The 16,272-nt window shown below is 43.5% G+C and overlaps 1 protein-coding gene across 4 annotated transcripts in view; it reads right to left on the reverse strand.

Annotated features, from left to right (window-relative positions):
- Positions 1 to 335: 335 nt before the first annotated feature.
- usp9 (ubiquitin specific peptidase 9) overlaps positions 336 to 16,272 on the reverse strand; it is a 32,732-nt gene continuing 16,795 nt past the window's right edge. For all 4 annotated transcript variants that reach the window (XM_028991033.1, XM_028991030.1, XM_028991031.1 and 1 more), the window contains 28 exons: positions 15,989 to 16,229; positions 15,729 to 15,878; positions 15,036 to 15,156; positions 14,789 to 14,919; positions 14,427 to 14,705; positions 13,434 to 13,559; positions 13,173 to 13,310; positions 12,920 to 13,086; positions 12,712 to 12,820; positions 12,477 to 12,623; positions 12,065 to 12,211; positions 11,594 to 11,801; positions 11,216 to 11,436; positions 10,051 to 10,238; positions 9,745 to 9,918; positions 9,513 to 9,654; positions 8,671 to 9,433; positions 8,027 to 8,150; positions 7,701 to 7,926; positions 5,876 to 6,005; positions 5,571 to 5,756; positions 5,118 to 5,338; positions 4,937 to 5,025; positions 4,663 to 4,819; positions 4,362 to 4,574; positions 3,513 to 3,620; positions 2,559 to 2,654; positions 336 to 2,241 (listed from right to left, as the gene is read on the reverse strand). In XM_028991033.1, the coding sequence (XP_028846866.1) occupies positions 2,107 to 2,241; positions 2,559 to 2,654; positions 3,513 to 3,620; positions 4,362 to 4,574; positions 4,663 to 4,819; positions 4,937 to 5,025; positions 5,118 to 5,338; positions 5,571 to 5,756; positions 5,876 to 6,005; positions 7,701 to 7,926; positions 8,027 to 8,150; positions 8,671 to 9,433; positions 9,513 to 9,654; positions 9,745 to 9,918; positions 10,051 to 10,238; positions 11,216 to 11,436; positions 11,594 to 11,801; positions 12,065 to 12,211; positions 12,477 to 12,623; positions 12,712 to 12,820; positions 12,920 to 13,086; positions 13,173 to 13,310; positions 13,434 to 13,559; positions 14,427 to 14,705; positions 14,789 to 14,919; positions 15,036 to 15,156; positions 15,729 to 15,878; positions 15,989 to 16,229 (5,137 nt within the window). In that variant the 3' untranslated portion in view covers positions 336 to 2,106. The remainder of the gene's footprint in view (positions 2,242 to 2,558; positions 2,655 to 3,512; positions 3,621 to 4,361; positions 4,575 to 4,662; positions 4,820 to 4,936; positions 5,026 to 5,117; positions 5,339 to 5,570; positions 5,757 to 5,875; positions 6,006 to 7,700; positions 7,927 to 8,026; positions 8,151 to 8,670; positions 9,434 to 9,512; positions 9,655 to 9,744; positions 9,919 to 10,050; positions 10,239 to 11,215; positions 11,437 to 11,593; positions 11,802 to 12,064; positions 12,212 to 12,476; positions 12,624 to 12,711; positions 12,821 to 12,919; positions 13,087 to 13,172; positions 13,311 to 13,433; positions 13,560 to 14,426; positions 14,706 to 14,788; positions 14,920 to 15,035; positions 15,157 to 15,728; positions 15,879 to 15,988; positions 16,230 to 16,272) is intronic.

A 16,272-nucleotide genomic window follows, 5' to 3' on the forward strand; every position in this document is an offset into this window, starting at 1 on the left:
AAATTCTGTAAATGTAAATGTTCTTGCCACAGCTCGCATTGATGTGCCATCCTGGATGAACTGCACTACATGAGCCACTTGTTTGGGTTATAGACTCTGTCTCCTGCTACCACTAGAGCAAAAGTACCAGCAGCATTCAAAAGTGACCAAAACATCAGCCAGAAAGTATAGGAACTGAGAAGTGTTCTGTGCTCCCCACCTGCAGAACCACACCTTTACTGGGATGTCCTGCTAATGGCCTATAATTTCCACGTTGTCGAATGCAAAATCAGTGTTGCTTCCTAAGTGGACAGTTTGATTTCACAGAAGTGTGATTGACTTGGAGGTACATTGTGTAGTTTAAGTGTTCCCTTTATTTTTTTGAGCAGTGTATATTTAATGAGCACTACATATTTACAAAAATCATACAAAAAGGCCATTACAATGTCAAGGTTCCATTTGTTTATTCTTGAAGGGCGCATTGTGATTTTTTTTCCTTTTTGTAAATATTTCTGTGCACAAAAAAAAATAAAATAAAATAAACCTCACAAAGTGAAAGTTGACATCGCGACTGTAGCTCCAGAATTCAATGTCACACCATGGGCCAAAACAAAAGTCGGCAAAAACAGGGCGAAGAATTCTGTACAGTCAGTTATCTTCCTTAAAAATAACACAAGGACAAAATGTTCCTTTTAAACCAAATGCTATTTTTTGTGAAATAGAACAAAATAAATTCTATAAAATAAAACAGCAAAGTATTTAAATATAGTACTGTGGGCAGAGAGTTCTCATTTGCAGGAGCATTAGATTTCTTTCGTTTACGGCAAAAAAAACAAAACAAAAAGGTGCATTCAAGTTACCAATTAAATACAGTATTTACTGAAGCTTACCTTTACTTCTAAAGAATAGTAACTTTTTACTTAGATCAAAGTTACAACATGATTAACCAGCAGATGTTTTACAGCACAACTCTGGCTCCCGTGTGCGTTTGTGTTCTGGTAGCTCCTTCCTTCCTTCCCAAAGCGGGTCCCACCCAGCAGGTGAACCCAGGAACATCTGCTTACGCTCCACAAAAAAAAAAAAAAAAAAAAAAAAAAAAATCGGTTGCATATTCATTTTCCTCTTTAATTTTTTTACACTCCCATCAGGGCAAAAAAAAAAAAAACTTAAGCATTTATTCCCTCCGATTTGACAGTTGAGACATCTGTGGATTACATGTGCAATTGAAAAGCCACTTATTTCTTAACATTGGTTCAAAATTACAGCAACATATTAAGAGGAAATGAATTTCTGTCAAAGGCTTTTGAAAGTAGCTGTGGATGAATGGTCATGAAAAAGAAAAAATATCAGACTTTCCCTTCAGCTACACTAGTCTGGTGTGAAGCCATGCTAAATGTTATAGCGTATTAAGAGCAGAGCTTCCGAGTGATTGGAATTAATACCAGAAACAAAAGAAAAAAGGCGATGAGAAGATTCCAGAAGGGGGAAAAAAAATATGAAATATGCCATGTCCACGCCAAATCACACCCTAAAACTCTCCCTGAACCATATCAAGAGTTTACACTATCATCATGTCCTGCCCCAGAGTTGATTTAACATGGTAAACTGACAGAAGGGGGGGAAAAAAACGGTGAAGCTAAGCTCCTCTAAAGCCACACTCCCTCATCCCCAACTGCCAACCACCGCCGAATACAGTGATCAAGCAAAAGGGGGGAGGAATCGGGGCAACGTTTCTTGTGTGACGTATTTGTGGTTTTCCCACCCACCTTTGCCATACAATTTCCAAGTCTCCCAACAGCAAGCAAACTCGTTCCGTGCTGCTGGATTTATTTTTCGAACAGTCAAACATTAACATACTATGTACATCGTTTTGTCAAAACCTGACAAAGCGCTCCGGGCCCCAATAGTTTTTTTTTTTTTCTTTTCACTTTTTAAGAACAGAGCTACACACAATCCACTGCAGGCAGGTTAATGCTTGACAGTCATTTTGCAGGGCGGATGGTGAGTAGCCGCTCCACTTCAGGTTGGGTACGATGAGCTGAATTGTGGATCCGCTGGGGCCCGGAGAGGAGAGGAGCGCAGGGCCCGGCCTTCCTCTCAGATGGACAGATCTGACGGAAGATGGGGCTACTCCTTCGTCTGTTGGGGTGGCACCTCTTCGGGCGGCTCCCAGTTCTCTTGTGCTCGTGGGCCCGGGTGCTGTGGGTTGTTCATATGCTGTGCTGCTGGCCCGGTGTAGGGCTGTCCATGGGGGTGGTTGTTCTGCGGGGTACAGAGAAATAAACCGATTAACACAAACAGACGATATTATTCTTCCTAAAATCGGGGGGGTGGGGAGGGGGTGTACAGGGATTATGTGGATCTCATTATACTGGGTCACTTCAATATCATCTTGGACTGCCCAGTTTTAACTCCATTTTGGCTGGATATTCATAAAAGCCTGGAGTTTTTGTGATTGACTTGCCACTCAGATGTCACTAGCTATACCTGGGAAACAAATCACTTAAAAATGGGGGAGGGAAATAGAAAAATTAACACACAATCTCTAAACAAGCCATAATGACCATAGTTATAGTTACCTGTTGATACTGAGTGCCAGGGGAGTTTGGGTACAGGGAGGTTTCTTCAGGAGGGGATGAGTCCTGGTCATCTGGGGCTTCCTGCTCATCAGGCTCCTGAAAAAATAGAGAATTATTTTTTACCCCTCAATCACTTTAGTATAACAGTACAGTAGGCAACTGGTTTAATTGAATTTCACAGTTCAAGGAGAAATCTACAACTGGAATTGACTATGATATCCATTTAAAGTGAAATATTTCTTGCTCCTGAATATGCAACATGTTGGCTAAACATGAAAGTTTCCTTTTGCACAAAAACAAAAAAACATTCCATAAGATATTATGGACATCAAAACCACCACAATTCTATACACTATAACCAAGTTTTGCAGTGTGATGAGTAAGTGGCTTGAAGAGAATCAGGTATTTAAAAAAAAAAAATATATATATATATATATATGTGTGTGTGTGTGTGTGTGTGTGTGTGTGTGTGTGTGTGTGTGTGTGTGTCTCCTATCATGAAAATTTCAGTTTCTGAGATTATTGAACATTAATAAGTTCCCCTAGCCTGTCTATGGGGTGGTAGTAGCCTTGTGTGTGTGTGTGTATATCTATCTATATATATATATATAAACGACTCCTCAACTTGTTATTCTGAAGGCTGCCTCTAAATCAGTCACACCACAGCTAGATCACATATTACAAAATACACTATACACACACACACACAAAAAAAAAAAAAAAAAAAAAAACATTATAGCCAAGGCTTCGAGTTTTCGATCCTTTCAAATTGGGCCTGTAATAAAAGACCTGTCCAACCCAGGCAGAGAAACCACAGTATTGGTTGAGGAGACAAGAGATGCATGCTTCTTCGGATCGTGGTGGTTCGGGTGGGCCGGTTTTTGGGAGAGGCAGGGAGCGGGATGCCCTGTGAATGTTAAGATATTAGCGCAGAGGGCAGCAGTGGACTCTTACACTGTGCTGCTGCTGGCCTGCCACCTCTCCAGGCAAAAGCTGCTGAGGCGAGGACGGCTTCCGGACAGCATCCTCTTCAGACACCACCTCGTGCTTCGTTAAGTGACACTAGTTTGAAAGGGCAGTTAATAAATGCATATTAAATTAACAAGTGCCAACAAAACGATGCAAGTGTGGGTTTCCATTGCTTTTAACTAAACAATATTTTAAAGGTTTGTACGTATGGTATTACTATACGTTCCAATAAATCAACTATATATTATATAAAAATAAAAAAGGGAACATTGAAAATGAAAAAATCTGCATTCTAAACAATGGAAACATAAAATGTCGAAAACTCAAAGCCCTACCTATAATAAAACAAGTAAAGCATTTTGGAACATCTGAACATCAGCATGACCTGAGGAGCATAGTTCTCCAGCTGTCCTGACAGCTCAAAATATGTGTCAAGAAGCGTTGTTTTTAAATAACAAAATAAAGCAGAATAAATCTGCATAATTGACAACACACCACCTCACTGGATTAAAATTAAGTTAAAATTGTCAGTAGACAATATAGGTATGATAACCTTTATGTAGTTGCATATAGGACAATTTCTTGTATAACTAAAGGGTGTGCACCGGGTTAATAAATATGCATTTTTATTTTTTGGACATAGATATTACCAAGAAAAAGCTGCTCCAGATCCATGGTTACTAGGTGAAGTGGTTGCATTTGACTCCACGCTTTTTGTGCACAATTTTTGTAAATCAAAAATACTTTCAAAATCATGCATCAAGAAATAAAACTTGCTCAGCACGCATGTGGCTCTACTTTGCACTTATTGTGAGGGAGCTTGTCTGGACTTACCTCCTCTGGGCACAGCTCACAGGCCTTGGCCAGAGTCATGCGTGCGCTGTGCGAGCGCTCCAGGAAGTAGCCATTGGACGTCTCGTTGCTCTGGACAGGAGGGGACCAGTTGTTGTAAGTGTACTGGGCATTGCCAGTGTAAGGCCTGCGCTCCAATTCGTCTCCTAGCCACTCCACAGCCCAAGTCCATTTCCTCTTCAGGTCACCATTACTCTACACAGACACACAAAAAAATCTGTCACTTAGCAACCAAAACAAACAATGATCATCAATGTGAATATTGGATGAATATCATGATTACCTGAAGAATCTGGTAAGCCACCGAACAATTACTAAATAGAGCCACCATGCATTTGATGCACTGGTAGGCTCTCTTTTGGTAGTGATTTTTGGAACGCTGAATGGTGTCAAAGAGCCCATCTCGGTCATCGGGAATCCCCTTCAACACATTGTGGATCCTGGGGAAGCAAAGGGGGGGTTAACATAAGTGCGGGTTAAATAAGTAAACAGTGAACTGTCTCTATTCACACAGATTACATGGATATGATGACCTGAGCAATGATAGGAAGGGTCACCTGTGGGTCTGCCAGGAGTCCTCAATCAGTAAGATCTGCAAGAGCAGGTCCAAGTATGGCCTAAGCTCGTAAGTGTAGGAGTAGGCCACCTAACACAGAGGTTAGGGTTCAGTCAGTTAGTTTTCCGCACTCAGATATTGTTATTAGCAGACTATAAATTGCAGAAGTGCTGGGGACATACCTGCCAGAGCAGCTCACTGAGCACAGTGGATGAGAACTGGGGGTTCTCCCAGCAGCAGAATCTCAGAAGTTTGATTGTTTCTTCAGAGTTGCTGCAGTCCTCAATGATCTTCTTGACGTAGCTGGTTCGCACAAACAGAATTTCTGCAACCAGTTGCTGCAGAGGCATGATGGGCTGGGTGATATTAGGGTCACCATACGGGTTTGGAAGAGGAGGGTTGCCTGAAGTGCACATAAACAGATTCTTTTACTATGCACTGGACAGGCATACAATATGAATAATGGGGATTTAAAGGTTGCCCTCAGCTTCAGTCTATGCCTACATGGCATGGAAGTCTGAAGATGACATGCTTGTCAGTCACTATATCCTGAGCAAGGATGAAAATCCTCACTGGGCATAACTACAGGATGCAGAGAAACCCATCTCTGATGGCAGGAACTGATGGAGACTCACCGTTGATTGAGGACTGCATGCGTGACGTAACGTCACAACAGCGCACCAGCTGAGACACCACAGTGAACAGCTTGCCCAGTTCTGCATACTGGTACTTGATGGGCGGTCCAGGACCTTCATCAAGAGCCACCAGCATGAAAGTAGCAGGAACGCTCAGCTTCAGCAGCTGAGTTTTCTCTGCCAAACCTAAAATGTAAAAAACAAAAAACAAATAAATAAATAAAAACACAAATAATTTTTTTAGGAAGGCGAAATTAAGAAGAAAAAAAAAATTGTAAAAAAAAAACTAAAAATAAAATGCTTACCCAGGTTGGCATACATGACAAACAGGTTGAAGTACTGCTGTAGGTGGCGACCGTGTTCAGATACCTCTCTCCTGAGCAGGTTTAGTACAGCACGCAAGAGGTGGTCACTTAGGCTCAAGTTATCACAGGCCTAGGAAAATCACCAAGAACAAGACATTAATTTTTCAATTATTGCCAGCTTTTAATTAATACCGTAATTCATACTACACACACACAAACAAAATGATAAAATAGAAATCAAATGCCCATGCTCAAGTTGGCTTGCGGATGGCTCATGATTGCAAAAAACTTTTTCCTATGCCGGGGAGGTGAGCAGGGGTGGGGGTGCTATGTATGAAACACTTTTAACACAACTTGTTGACCTCTGGGCCCAGATTTATAAAAAAGCTTGTAACCCTGATCATTATTGTCTGGTGAGGTCCATGGGTATGCGCCCTTGAGAGATCATTTTTAAAAATAGCCCCTTAAATGATTCATTTAGTGGAAAAAAAAAAAAAAAAAGTTTATTCAAAACAATTTGCTATTAAATAAAAGCTAGGATGTAAATTCCCAATAAATTTAAAAACAATCTGGCGAGATACTGTGTATAAGAAGAGAGTTCACACGACGGACAGATGTGAAAGGGCGGGTTTACCCTCCGCTAATTTCTTACATAAAGTGACAAGTGGATGGCCGATAATGACAGGTCATGCTCAGCAATGAAGGACACGCGACCGGTCAAATTAACATTTCATTAAAAATACTAACATGCAACAAAAATGGTTTACAACAACAGTTTTACTGCGTTAGCAGACTGCTCATTTACAGCGCGAGCTCGACCCGACCCCAGCCATATTTACAGCTATAACGTGAGGCATATGGCGTTATTCGGACTGCTGCTTTATGACTAGGGTCTAATTCATGCCGTGACCAAACTTTTCCCTGCTAGTTCTATAGAGCAGCTCCTTCGCGCACAAAGTGCAGAAGCCTGCTCCCGGTTCCTGGAGCTTTTGGCACTTGCTTCCAAAAGGCTTTTCATCACAACCCCCCTCCTCTTTCCAAGCCCAGCATATTCCTTATACCTTTTAAATCAACATCTTTGGGGCCTGCCCTGGCCTTATAAATGTGCAATCCATGACTTACGGTTCGCATTTCCAGAATGGGAAACACAAAGCAAATTCGCAGGTGGAGAGACTGCTGTTTGGCCAAGACCAAAGACCCACCCCCTTCCAATCTCTGATTGCACCTGATATACTGTCAGATCACTAGAGGAACCTGATTTTTATTTATTAATTTTTTTTTGCAGCCGCCGTGGTGCCTGAATGCCATTAGCCCTGATACTGAGAGAAAAGGTCCTGCAACTGAAGAACGACAAAGCAATCAAGAGCAGAGCAAGGGATGTCATGAATAATGGGGTCAAAGGAAGCAATTAAATATAAAACAGCAAAGGGAGCAGAAACTCTAAGAGTCTGACGTTAATAAAACATGGTTAAGAATTTTTAAGGACTGCTATTTCTGACCTATAGCATGGTATATGACCAGACTGAAAAACTTCCAAGAATAACTGAAGTTGATTTAGAACCACTTTGGCACAGCTGCCTTTCACTTCAGTGTATAAAATGTCAATAAATGCCCTCAGCTACAGACATGGAGATGGACAGCCTGGAGATGGCTGCTGTGTCAGACACTTGATACTAGAAAAGGATTAACCTAATCATTGGGCAAAACTGGATCACTTCACCACAACCAAATCACAACCAGTTGTAGACAACAAAATAGACATTTAATCTAATTTTTGAATACTGTTCTACATGTGTTTAGTAGTTATCAAATTGGTCAAGATTACCTGGCTAGAAGGTCCTGGTGAGGCAACTGGTGAGGGACATGGTCCGTCTTGCAGGGAGAAATGTGCAATAAATACAATAAGCTTTGCAAAGGCACCCCGGACCTCTGCGCTGGGACACTCTAGCAGGTACTCTGAGAAGCGGTTCGTGTAAGAGAAGAGGACGTTGTGTGCAAACCAGTAGCGTACATTCTTGCTGTGTCGAAGCAGGATGCACAGGGCATCATACCTGGCATAGGCGAGACAAAAGGATTACAGGTTGAGCGGCAGCAGGTCGCAAAACGGAAACGCAAAACGGAAAACAAACAAGTGCAGATGCGAGTACCTACCAATCACTGGCAGGGCCACGCACTACTTTCTTGGTGTGGAATCCTGTGCTGAAAAGAAACCTAGCAGCGAGCTGTATGCTAATCATAGCAATCTCCTCTGCTTCAGGCAAAAGATGATCTTGCCCTAATTGAGTCAAAAATAATCAGAATTAAAAGTAATACAGCTGCCTCACTGAACAAGTGCATATCTGAAACAGTGAACATCGGTGTGGTTTCCAAGCGCTGAGTCCTGTTCTGATTTAAGCCTGCTTAAGCCATGCAAAGAACTGGAAAAAAAAAAAAAAGCCACATGAATTCATTTTCCCCTGCTGAGAATATGGGGCCGCTTTTTCATTAATAATTCATTGGCACATATCAACTAGGCATAAAAGAGGGGGTGCAGTTTTAAAGCAGCCCATATGCTGAATCCCTGCTCCAACATATCCCACACTGCAGTGGGTTCAGGAGAATAAAGTGAGATTTGCTGAGACTGAAGGGACTAAAGGCAGATGGGGGAAAGAGTTTAAAGAACTGCTAGAACTTGAAGCTACATTTGAGATATACACTAATATATTGCACACTATATGAACCAAACAGGGCTGCTAAAGGCCCAGTAGCCTGCTCAGAGGAGACAGGAGTAACACTCTAGCTCTTGGAGAACATACCTGGAGGTGGGTTTAAGTAGACGCTGTTACAGGTCAAGAGTTTCTTTATAAACTGGAAATATTCCAAGCTGTACTGCATGCGGTTGTGCATGAACTGCACGTTCTGCTTCCGCACGCTGCACTCGATGGCGCCGGGCATCTTCACCTGGTGTGGCTTGCTGCTGAAGGACAGTTCGGAGATGTACTTGACCAGCTCGCTGTCCTTGTCCAGAGAGTCTATGCGCTCGTAGAAGAGGATGTAGGCATTCCACCAGCGCTTCTGCCGCCGGTAGGACATGCGCTTCATCATGTGATCAAACACCTCACCCATGTACTCCCCGCCAAAGCACTGGTTCTTCATCTCTTCGTCGTCATCCATTTTGCACTCTGTGACCTCCCCATCGTCAAATTTGTACCACCGGTTCCTCTCGCCCTCACTTCCCCCACCCTCCCCTCTCTGGATGATGTAGGAGTAGTAGTGACCACCGCTCGCCTGGCCTGAGTGTACCAGGACCCCCACTAACCGATAGCGAGAGCTGCAAGGAGGCTCAGGGTCCGAGGGCTCATTCTGCTGGATCACCTGGTTCTCAGGATTCACGTCTGAGCCCTCCAGCTTTGCCACACCAGCCACAGTGTAGGGCTCCATGTCCAACTCGCGTGGGAACTCAAAATAGTCATTGAACTTGATGGCGCACTCCCTCTCCCAGTCGTAGTCAAAGCGCTTCAGCTGGATCGCCAAGACTGGAGGCAGTTTCTTGATGAGCAGACGCTTGACCGTGTCAACCTAGAAGACCACAAAACATGATTAGAATCTTTCTCTGCATAACATTGAGATTGTTTCAGATTGTAGGCCACATACAAACCTTCTTGTTGCACTTTTCACAGTGGTAGGCATTGGCCCCCTCAAGTAAGTCTCCTTTGACATACTGCTCCATTGAATCCAGGAGGTTCTGATGGTTTCTGATGTCCACATTAAGTGTTGTGAAGGACTCCTCACATTCATATCTGAAAATAACGTCTACAGCGGTCAGATGGAAACCGTAATATAAATGTTGGCCCTTGTTGAATAAAATTTTTTTTTTTTTTAACCCTGACCTGTGAGGACAACCCTGGCAAATCTTCTGATCTGCAAAAGATCCCCCCAGAACTTTGCTCAGCATGGCTGGGTGGCCAAGTGCCTTCAGAGCTTCATCCAGGCTGTCCACCAATGAGTTAAAGAACTCGAGGGCATCATGCTGTTCACGCAAGTTCACAGGTTCACCCCACAGTCTGAAGGACAGAATGGAAATACATTTTAAATAAAAAAAACACTGAAGTCTTCCTTCAATGAATGGCAGGTAAAAATTACATTTTTTAAATATTGGCATATAAAAACACATAAAGCCACATTTTACTCCTGACCTGAACTGCTTCCAGAAGCCTCTGGGCACATAGTACTGGAGTCTGGAGGCTGCCAAGTGGCCAAAGATGACCTGAAGGTGCCGCAGAACACCAATATTGTACTCCTTCCGATCCTCCGCTTTGCTGAGCGATGGCTTATCGAACTGATGGTGGTAGCTGAACACTTCATCTCGTGGATCCACATTGTTCTGGAGTAACAGAAAGGAAAAGCTGAATAAAAATTCTAAGACAAATACCTTTGCTACAAGCACTATTTTCGCAAAATGCCCTCAGCTCCGGACAAGGCCTACATGACCCTGGAGTCTGGAGATGGCTGCTTTGTCAGTCACTTCATACTGAGAAAGGATGAACCTCATCATTGGGCAACAAAAGCCACAGGGAGACTTCTCTAGACTGCAAGTTCACTTTGAATTGAGTCATAAACACCAAAATAGCTACTATTGCACATTGAACTGCACCACAGAAGCATTTCATTTGACCCACCCCTGCATAAAAAGATATCTTGGGTAGGACACAGAATGAGACAAACTTGCTGAAGAGCTAGAACATGCTTACCCAGAGTGCATGTGTTAAATGATACTCACAGGCTGGACTTGCTTAAAATCACATTAGCCACACCCTTAAAGAAATTATGAACAGCTGGGCTAATGGGAGTGGCCCATTAGCGAACTCTCTGTTCCACAGTATCCAGATAGTTAACATTCATTAACAGCAAAATTACCACACATCAGTGTTAAAAGCAATTTAAAACCCCCAAAATGGTCATGCACTAATTAACCAGTTCCTGCAAACATTCAGTTGGATTAGAGCCCTGTACCCAAAAGCCCACCATCTACCAGGTTTCCATTTAAACTCCGGTGCCTACATGATACACTTAGTCTACACTCCATAAGCCGTCTAACCCCAGATAATCAATGATTGAAAGCCTCAAAGAACCCTGCAGAACAATTAAATTCCTGTTATAACTCTACAATGGTTAGCCATTAATTGGTCACATTCCTACACCATCAGTTGATCTCTCAGGCAGACGTGGCCCAACAGTATTACACTGACCTTTGCCTTTTTATAACTGTGTTGATCTGGTTTGTGTGCTAGAAACTGGTATTACTCCAGTCAGGAAATTGCTCAAAAGTCTGGCCAAGGGGCAACAGGATTACAGAAGTACCTCATTATCCTGCTTCTCATCCCCAGACATGTCATCATCAACATCACTGCCAGTGCCCTCGATGGCCAGGATGCCGTTCCTGATGGGTGGGATCATGTAGAGCTGCTGGATGACCGAGTTCATGTAGCATGTGGCACCAGCATTCTTCAGTCCCACAAACCCTTTGGTGGGTCTGGGACCAACTGGTGGCAAGTATTCCCATTCAGTAAGTGCTTCACAACCTAAAAGTGTACCAAAGGAAGAGTATTTTTTAACCTTGTTACCTCCAATTACTTTTTGTCACCCAATATGCACCATTAGCTTGTTTACTTTCAGATTCAAAAACTGCTCTTATGTTCACAGGCAGCGTTATTTGTACCATGAAATTTCACTTCATACCCGTGTAGTACATTTCAGTCAGCACATCCACAATCTGCTTGAGGTTGCGCACACAACCGACAGCAAGTGCTACAAGGAGCTCAAAGCCGGCGTTAATCGTGGCAGGAGTGCTGCACACAGGGATGGCCTGCTCTGTGGGGAACTCGCCACTCTTCATGTACTGCAGATACACATTAGATGCGGGGAAAATGAAGTCATCTATCAGTTCCTGCAAATGCCAAGTTAGGCAAGGGAAGGACAAAAACAAAACAAAAAAAGTTAACAGCTTGCATTAGCAAGACAAATTCCCACATTTATACACAGACTATTAATAAATTAGCAATACTTCTGAAAGTGTGGGATGGCAAACACACAATAAGTTTCACACACACCCTTATCCAGAGTAACTCACAATCAGTAGTTGCAGGGACAGCAACCTTGATCAAATTTTTAAATGGTCAAGCACATCTTATAACATGCCATTCAGGTTACCTTGATAAGGTTGGCTCCTCCCTTCTCACAACCAATGTAGAACTTCTTCTCAGGGGTCTGAAAGGCCAGCAACTCCTTGGTGACACCAATGTGACCTTCCAAAATGGTCTCCTCTACTCCTGTTTCTCCAGTTCTCTTTATCTCGTCCTAAAGAGAAAATGAAGTGCACACAATGAAATGTGTCCTCTGCATTTAACCCATCACCCTTGGTGAGCAGTGGGCAGCCATGACAGGCGCCTGGGGAGCATCTTTATTCCGTGGCTCCTTTGCGGACCGGGATTCGAACTGGCAACCTTATGATTATGGGTAAGTTTTCTTACCTTCTAGGCCACCACTGCCCCAACATATTGAATCCTTAACTTTAAGAGCAAAAACAACATCGCAACGTCTGAAGTGATCCAGAAGAACGCACCCTGATTCTCTTTAGCCAGTCAATTTCATTGTTGAGCAAGACTTCAGCGTTAGGGAGATTGATGTTGCTGTTATAAGCGTAGTTAAGTAAGTGCCTTAGAAGCGTGAAATAATCTCCAGCGTGCTTGGCCCGCTCTTTTGCGGTACTCTGGAAGGGGAACAGAAATATGAAGCAGTTTAGAGTCAATAACTAAATTGGGTAGCTTTAGACAAAATCTCAGAAATCGTCTACTTACACCTAACACTGTGAAGAGGAGGGTGATGAAAAACAGAAGTGGCCTGTGCCCCATGCAACACCTTGTGGCCATGAGGAAGAACTGCTCTTGGGCCATCTGACGAACAGACCTGAAAAGCAAAGAGCGAGGTTCAGCAGTCAGAACCCACTGATATGCACAGTTCTGGTTCAGTTATGACTTGCAAAAAACACTAGTGCCACAGACTCACTTGCTCTGGCAGTGAAGCAGAAGGTCTATGATGAACGTCTGCCAGGCCTTTTCTTTACTCATTGCATCTAGAGCAGTAGGCATGAGGGCAAAACACAAGGTCATGACCTCCAAGGCCTCACAGCAAACCTGCTCATCCTCCATATCTGGCTCGTTACCAGCGTTTGTCTGTGAGACGGAAGAAAAAGAAGGTCAAGGGCTACACATCTCAACCTCGTAACTGGGGCGCTTGGGGTAAAGTGGGGTAAAGCGACCTTCTCATAGATCTTGCTGATTTCTTCGTTGGAGCTGAAGACCAGCTGCACAGAGCCACAGCCTGAAGCCCAGATGATCTTCTGTACTGCCCGGATCACGCAGATGTCAGGGATGTACTTTGAGGCCTGGAAGAAGTTCTGTGCAGGAAGAAAACAGACTCCTTAGATGAAAGTCAACTGTCAAGTTGCTTATTTAAAAAGGCACAATACACAAACAAATCTACACAAGAATATGAAGAAAAAGAAAAAAAAAATTTCCACCTCATCCGAGATCTGCTGTGCAAGGTGGATGGAGACATTGCGTAACATGCACTCCGATGATGGGTTGGGGATGTTCTGCAGGGCATTCTGGAGCACCAGTGCCTGGTCATGCGTGGCCTGGTTTATCTGTTGGAGGAGACGGAGGTTAAATGAGAGCGCAATATTCCCATTCTTTGATATAGGTCAATAGGCAGGCGTGTCTGTCAAACAGCCTAAGAATAACCTGAGACAGGAGCTAGCTGTCTGCAGTGAAAGCCTGGCTTTCTTTTCTCCATTTCTGCCTTGCAAGACCTTACAATTATTCAAACACAATTAAAATGGCCTTCATTATGATCATTTGAATGGTAACAGAATTTCCTACTGAAATAGGAAAAGTTCATTCAGAACCTATTAAGAGAATTTCACATTGATGTTCAAAATAACCAAATTGCTGAGGCTATGTGGGAATTTTGAAATGTGCAGGAAAGCCTGTTTGGAAATTCTGTACCGACGTATGTCGAAGTATGTCTCTTGACAGAGTTTTGGCGAGGGAGTCTGATTCTCTTGGAAGTGGGGAAGGTAACTCTGATTTAAAAACACTACACTTCATTTAGATGCAGTATTTTTTTCTTAAGTAGGACAAACCAAAGTCTACTGTTTTATATGACTGTTTTATTTTTGCATCGCTATGATGTGAGACAATTCTGCCTGTGTCCTCCTGTATTTGCACAGAACACACTTCTTGCCAGACACCATACACCTCTGACATTTGCCGAGCCAAGGAGCCCAGTCAGAATCCTCTTAATGTGATTGATGAGTGGGGTGCACAGTCTTGGAGGGGGCCACAGAAGGAAAGGTCAGGATCTCTGCCTGAAGCAGAGTTTTCCTTTATGCTACAGCACGGAATAAACTGATATCTCCTGAATGCTTATGTCTGTTCAAAAGCTGCATGATTAGGGTGATTAGCTGAGTTCTTGTGGTACACAGCAGAAATGATCTGAAAAAGAAACTTACTGGTGACACAGGCACTGTGCCTTCCGTTGGCGGCTGGCAGGCCTCAGCCACTGCCTTCACATGCCCGAATCCCACAGCCGTGAGCAAAAGTTTGGCTATTTTTAGGGCATTGATGTAGGCACCCCTCCGTGTCTCCATATCAGCGTTTGGCAGGAAGTTATTTCTGGTGAGCATGCTCAGAACCAGCTGCAGGCCTCCGCTCTTCAAAAAATTGTACTGGAAGTCACTGGCATCTTCTCCTAGGGTGCCACTGGCTGGCATTAGCAAAGCATATACCACCTGTGACAAAATAAGGGCGGCGAGGTTATCACACATACTGTTGCAGTTAAACGGCTCTTAAAAAAAAATAACTACACACACACCTCGATCAAGTAGAGCACTTGAGAAGGCGACGGGCCGAAGAAACGCGAGTCCAGGGTTGGACTAAGACTGTTCTCTCCCAGTTTGGCATGGTCCAGGCACACCGCTCGCAGACTCTCTACTGTACTGCTGTCTGTAGAACAACGCGTCAAGACTTTTATTAACCAAAAGCAGGCAGGCAGGACTAGGATGCAACACAGGATTTGCGCATTGGCGGGGTGGAGCGGAGGGAGTGAATAGAGGGAATACCTGGTGGCATGAGCTTCATGAGGACCCGGGCACCATCGCGTAGGAGCGGCATGTTCAGATTGCAGCCCAGGTCTGCCACTTGCCACAGGAAGGAGATGTAACGCAGATGTAGGGACATGATCTACAGAAGAAGTGAACAGCATTTAGAGGAGAACCACACACACACACTTCCTGCACAACTAACACCACATTTACACAACCAGAATTTTCTTCACAGCTTGATTATATGACCTAAATATCGACATGAAAGAATAGTTTAGATATTTAGTTATAGATACATTGATCAATTAGATTACCTCTTCACCAATATTTTCAGGGAAAATAACTGCAGCAATTTGCTCATACATTTACGGTCAATAGACAAAAGGATGATCACATCAAAATATTTTATAAACAAAGTTTCATTTAGTTTTTTAGCCTGCTTTTCTGTTTTACTTTCTCTAAAAGACAAACAAAAAATGGAAAACTATCCACTGATTAACTGGCCCTCTTCCTACTGTGATTTAAATGTATACCAGGTATGTACAGTAGTGTTAAGTCCAACACTAAAAGTGAAATATGATAAGCGTTCAAGTTGTCCAAAGGGGACAACAGCTGCTAATGGCATAACCATTAGAACAGGGGAGAAGGGGGAGACAGGGACAACAGGTTTTTTAGCCATTACAGCATGACGGGACGTGGATCTCTCCTCACCACTCCAGGAAGACAGCTCTCCACTTCAGGGTTGGGCCCGTCGCTGTAGTGGTTGCCATGGTTCCCGGGGGAGCCCGTAGAGGAGTCAGAGGAGCTGTCAGGACTTGAAGGCATGTTGGCGCTGACTTGGGTAAGCTTGGCTGTGATGAGCTGGGGTGAGGTGGGACAGAACATGGAAGGGTTGTGGAAAAACAAAACAGGATTTTAAAAATGGAAAAGGTAAAGCAAAGGTTAATTTACAATGTTAAATATCAACTCACCGTTTTATCCTTGAGGTTGAGCTGCCCTATTAACTTCCGGTCATCAGCAGGGTCGACAATCTCCCCTCCGATGAACAATTCGATCTTGGTGTGTGTGCTGTTTGCTTTTATGCGATTGAGGATGCTGCGGCGCACTGAGCCGATCGTGTCGTTGGTATGTGACCAGATGTCCAGGTCATCCAACTGGCGACCTTGATTTGGGAAGCGCACGATGAGGGTTATGTGCTTCCCCCTGCATGCTCTGAAAACACAAACAAAAAGGGGCAATTTAAGTAAAGTGGACT

This window comes from Denticeps clupeoides, chromosome 9, assembly GCF_900700375.1.
Source record: "Denticeps clupeoides chromosome 9, fDenClu1.1, whole genome shotgun sequence".
Taxonomy (NCBI): Eukaryota; Metazoa; Chordata; class Actinopteri; order Clupeiformes; family Denticipitidae; genus Denticeps; species Denticeps clupeoides.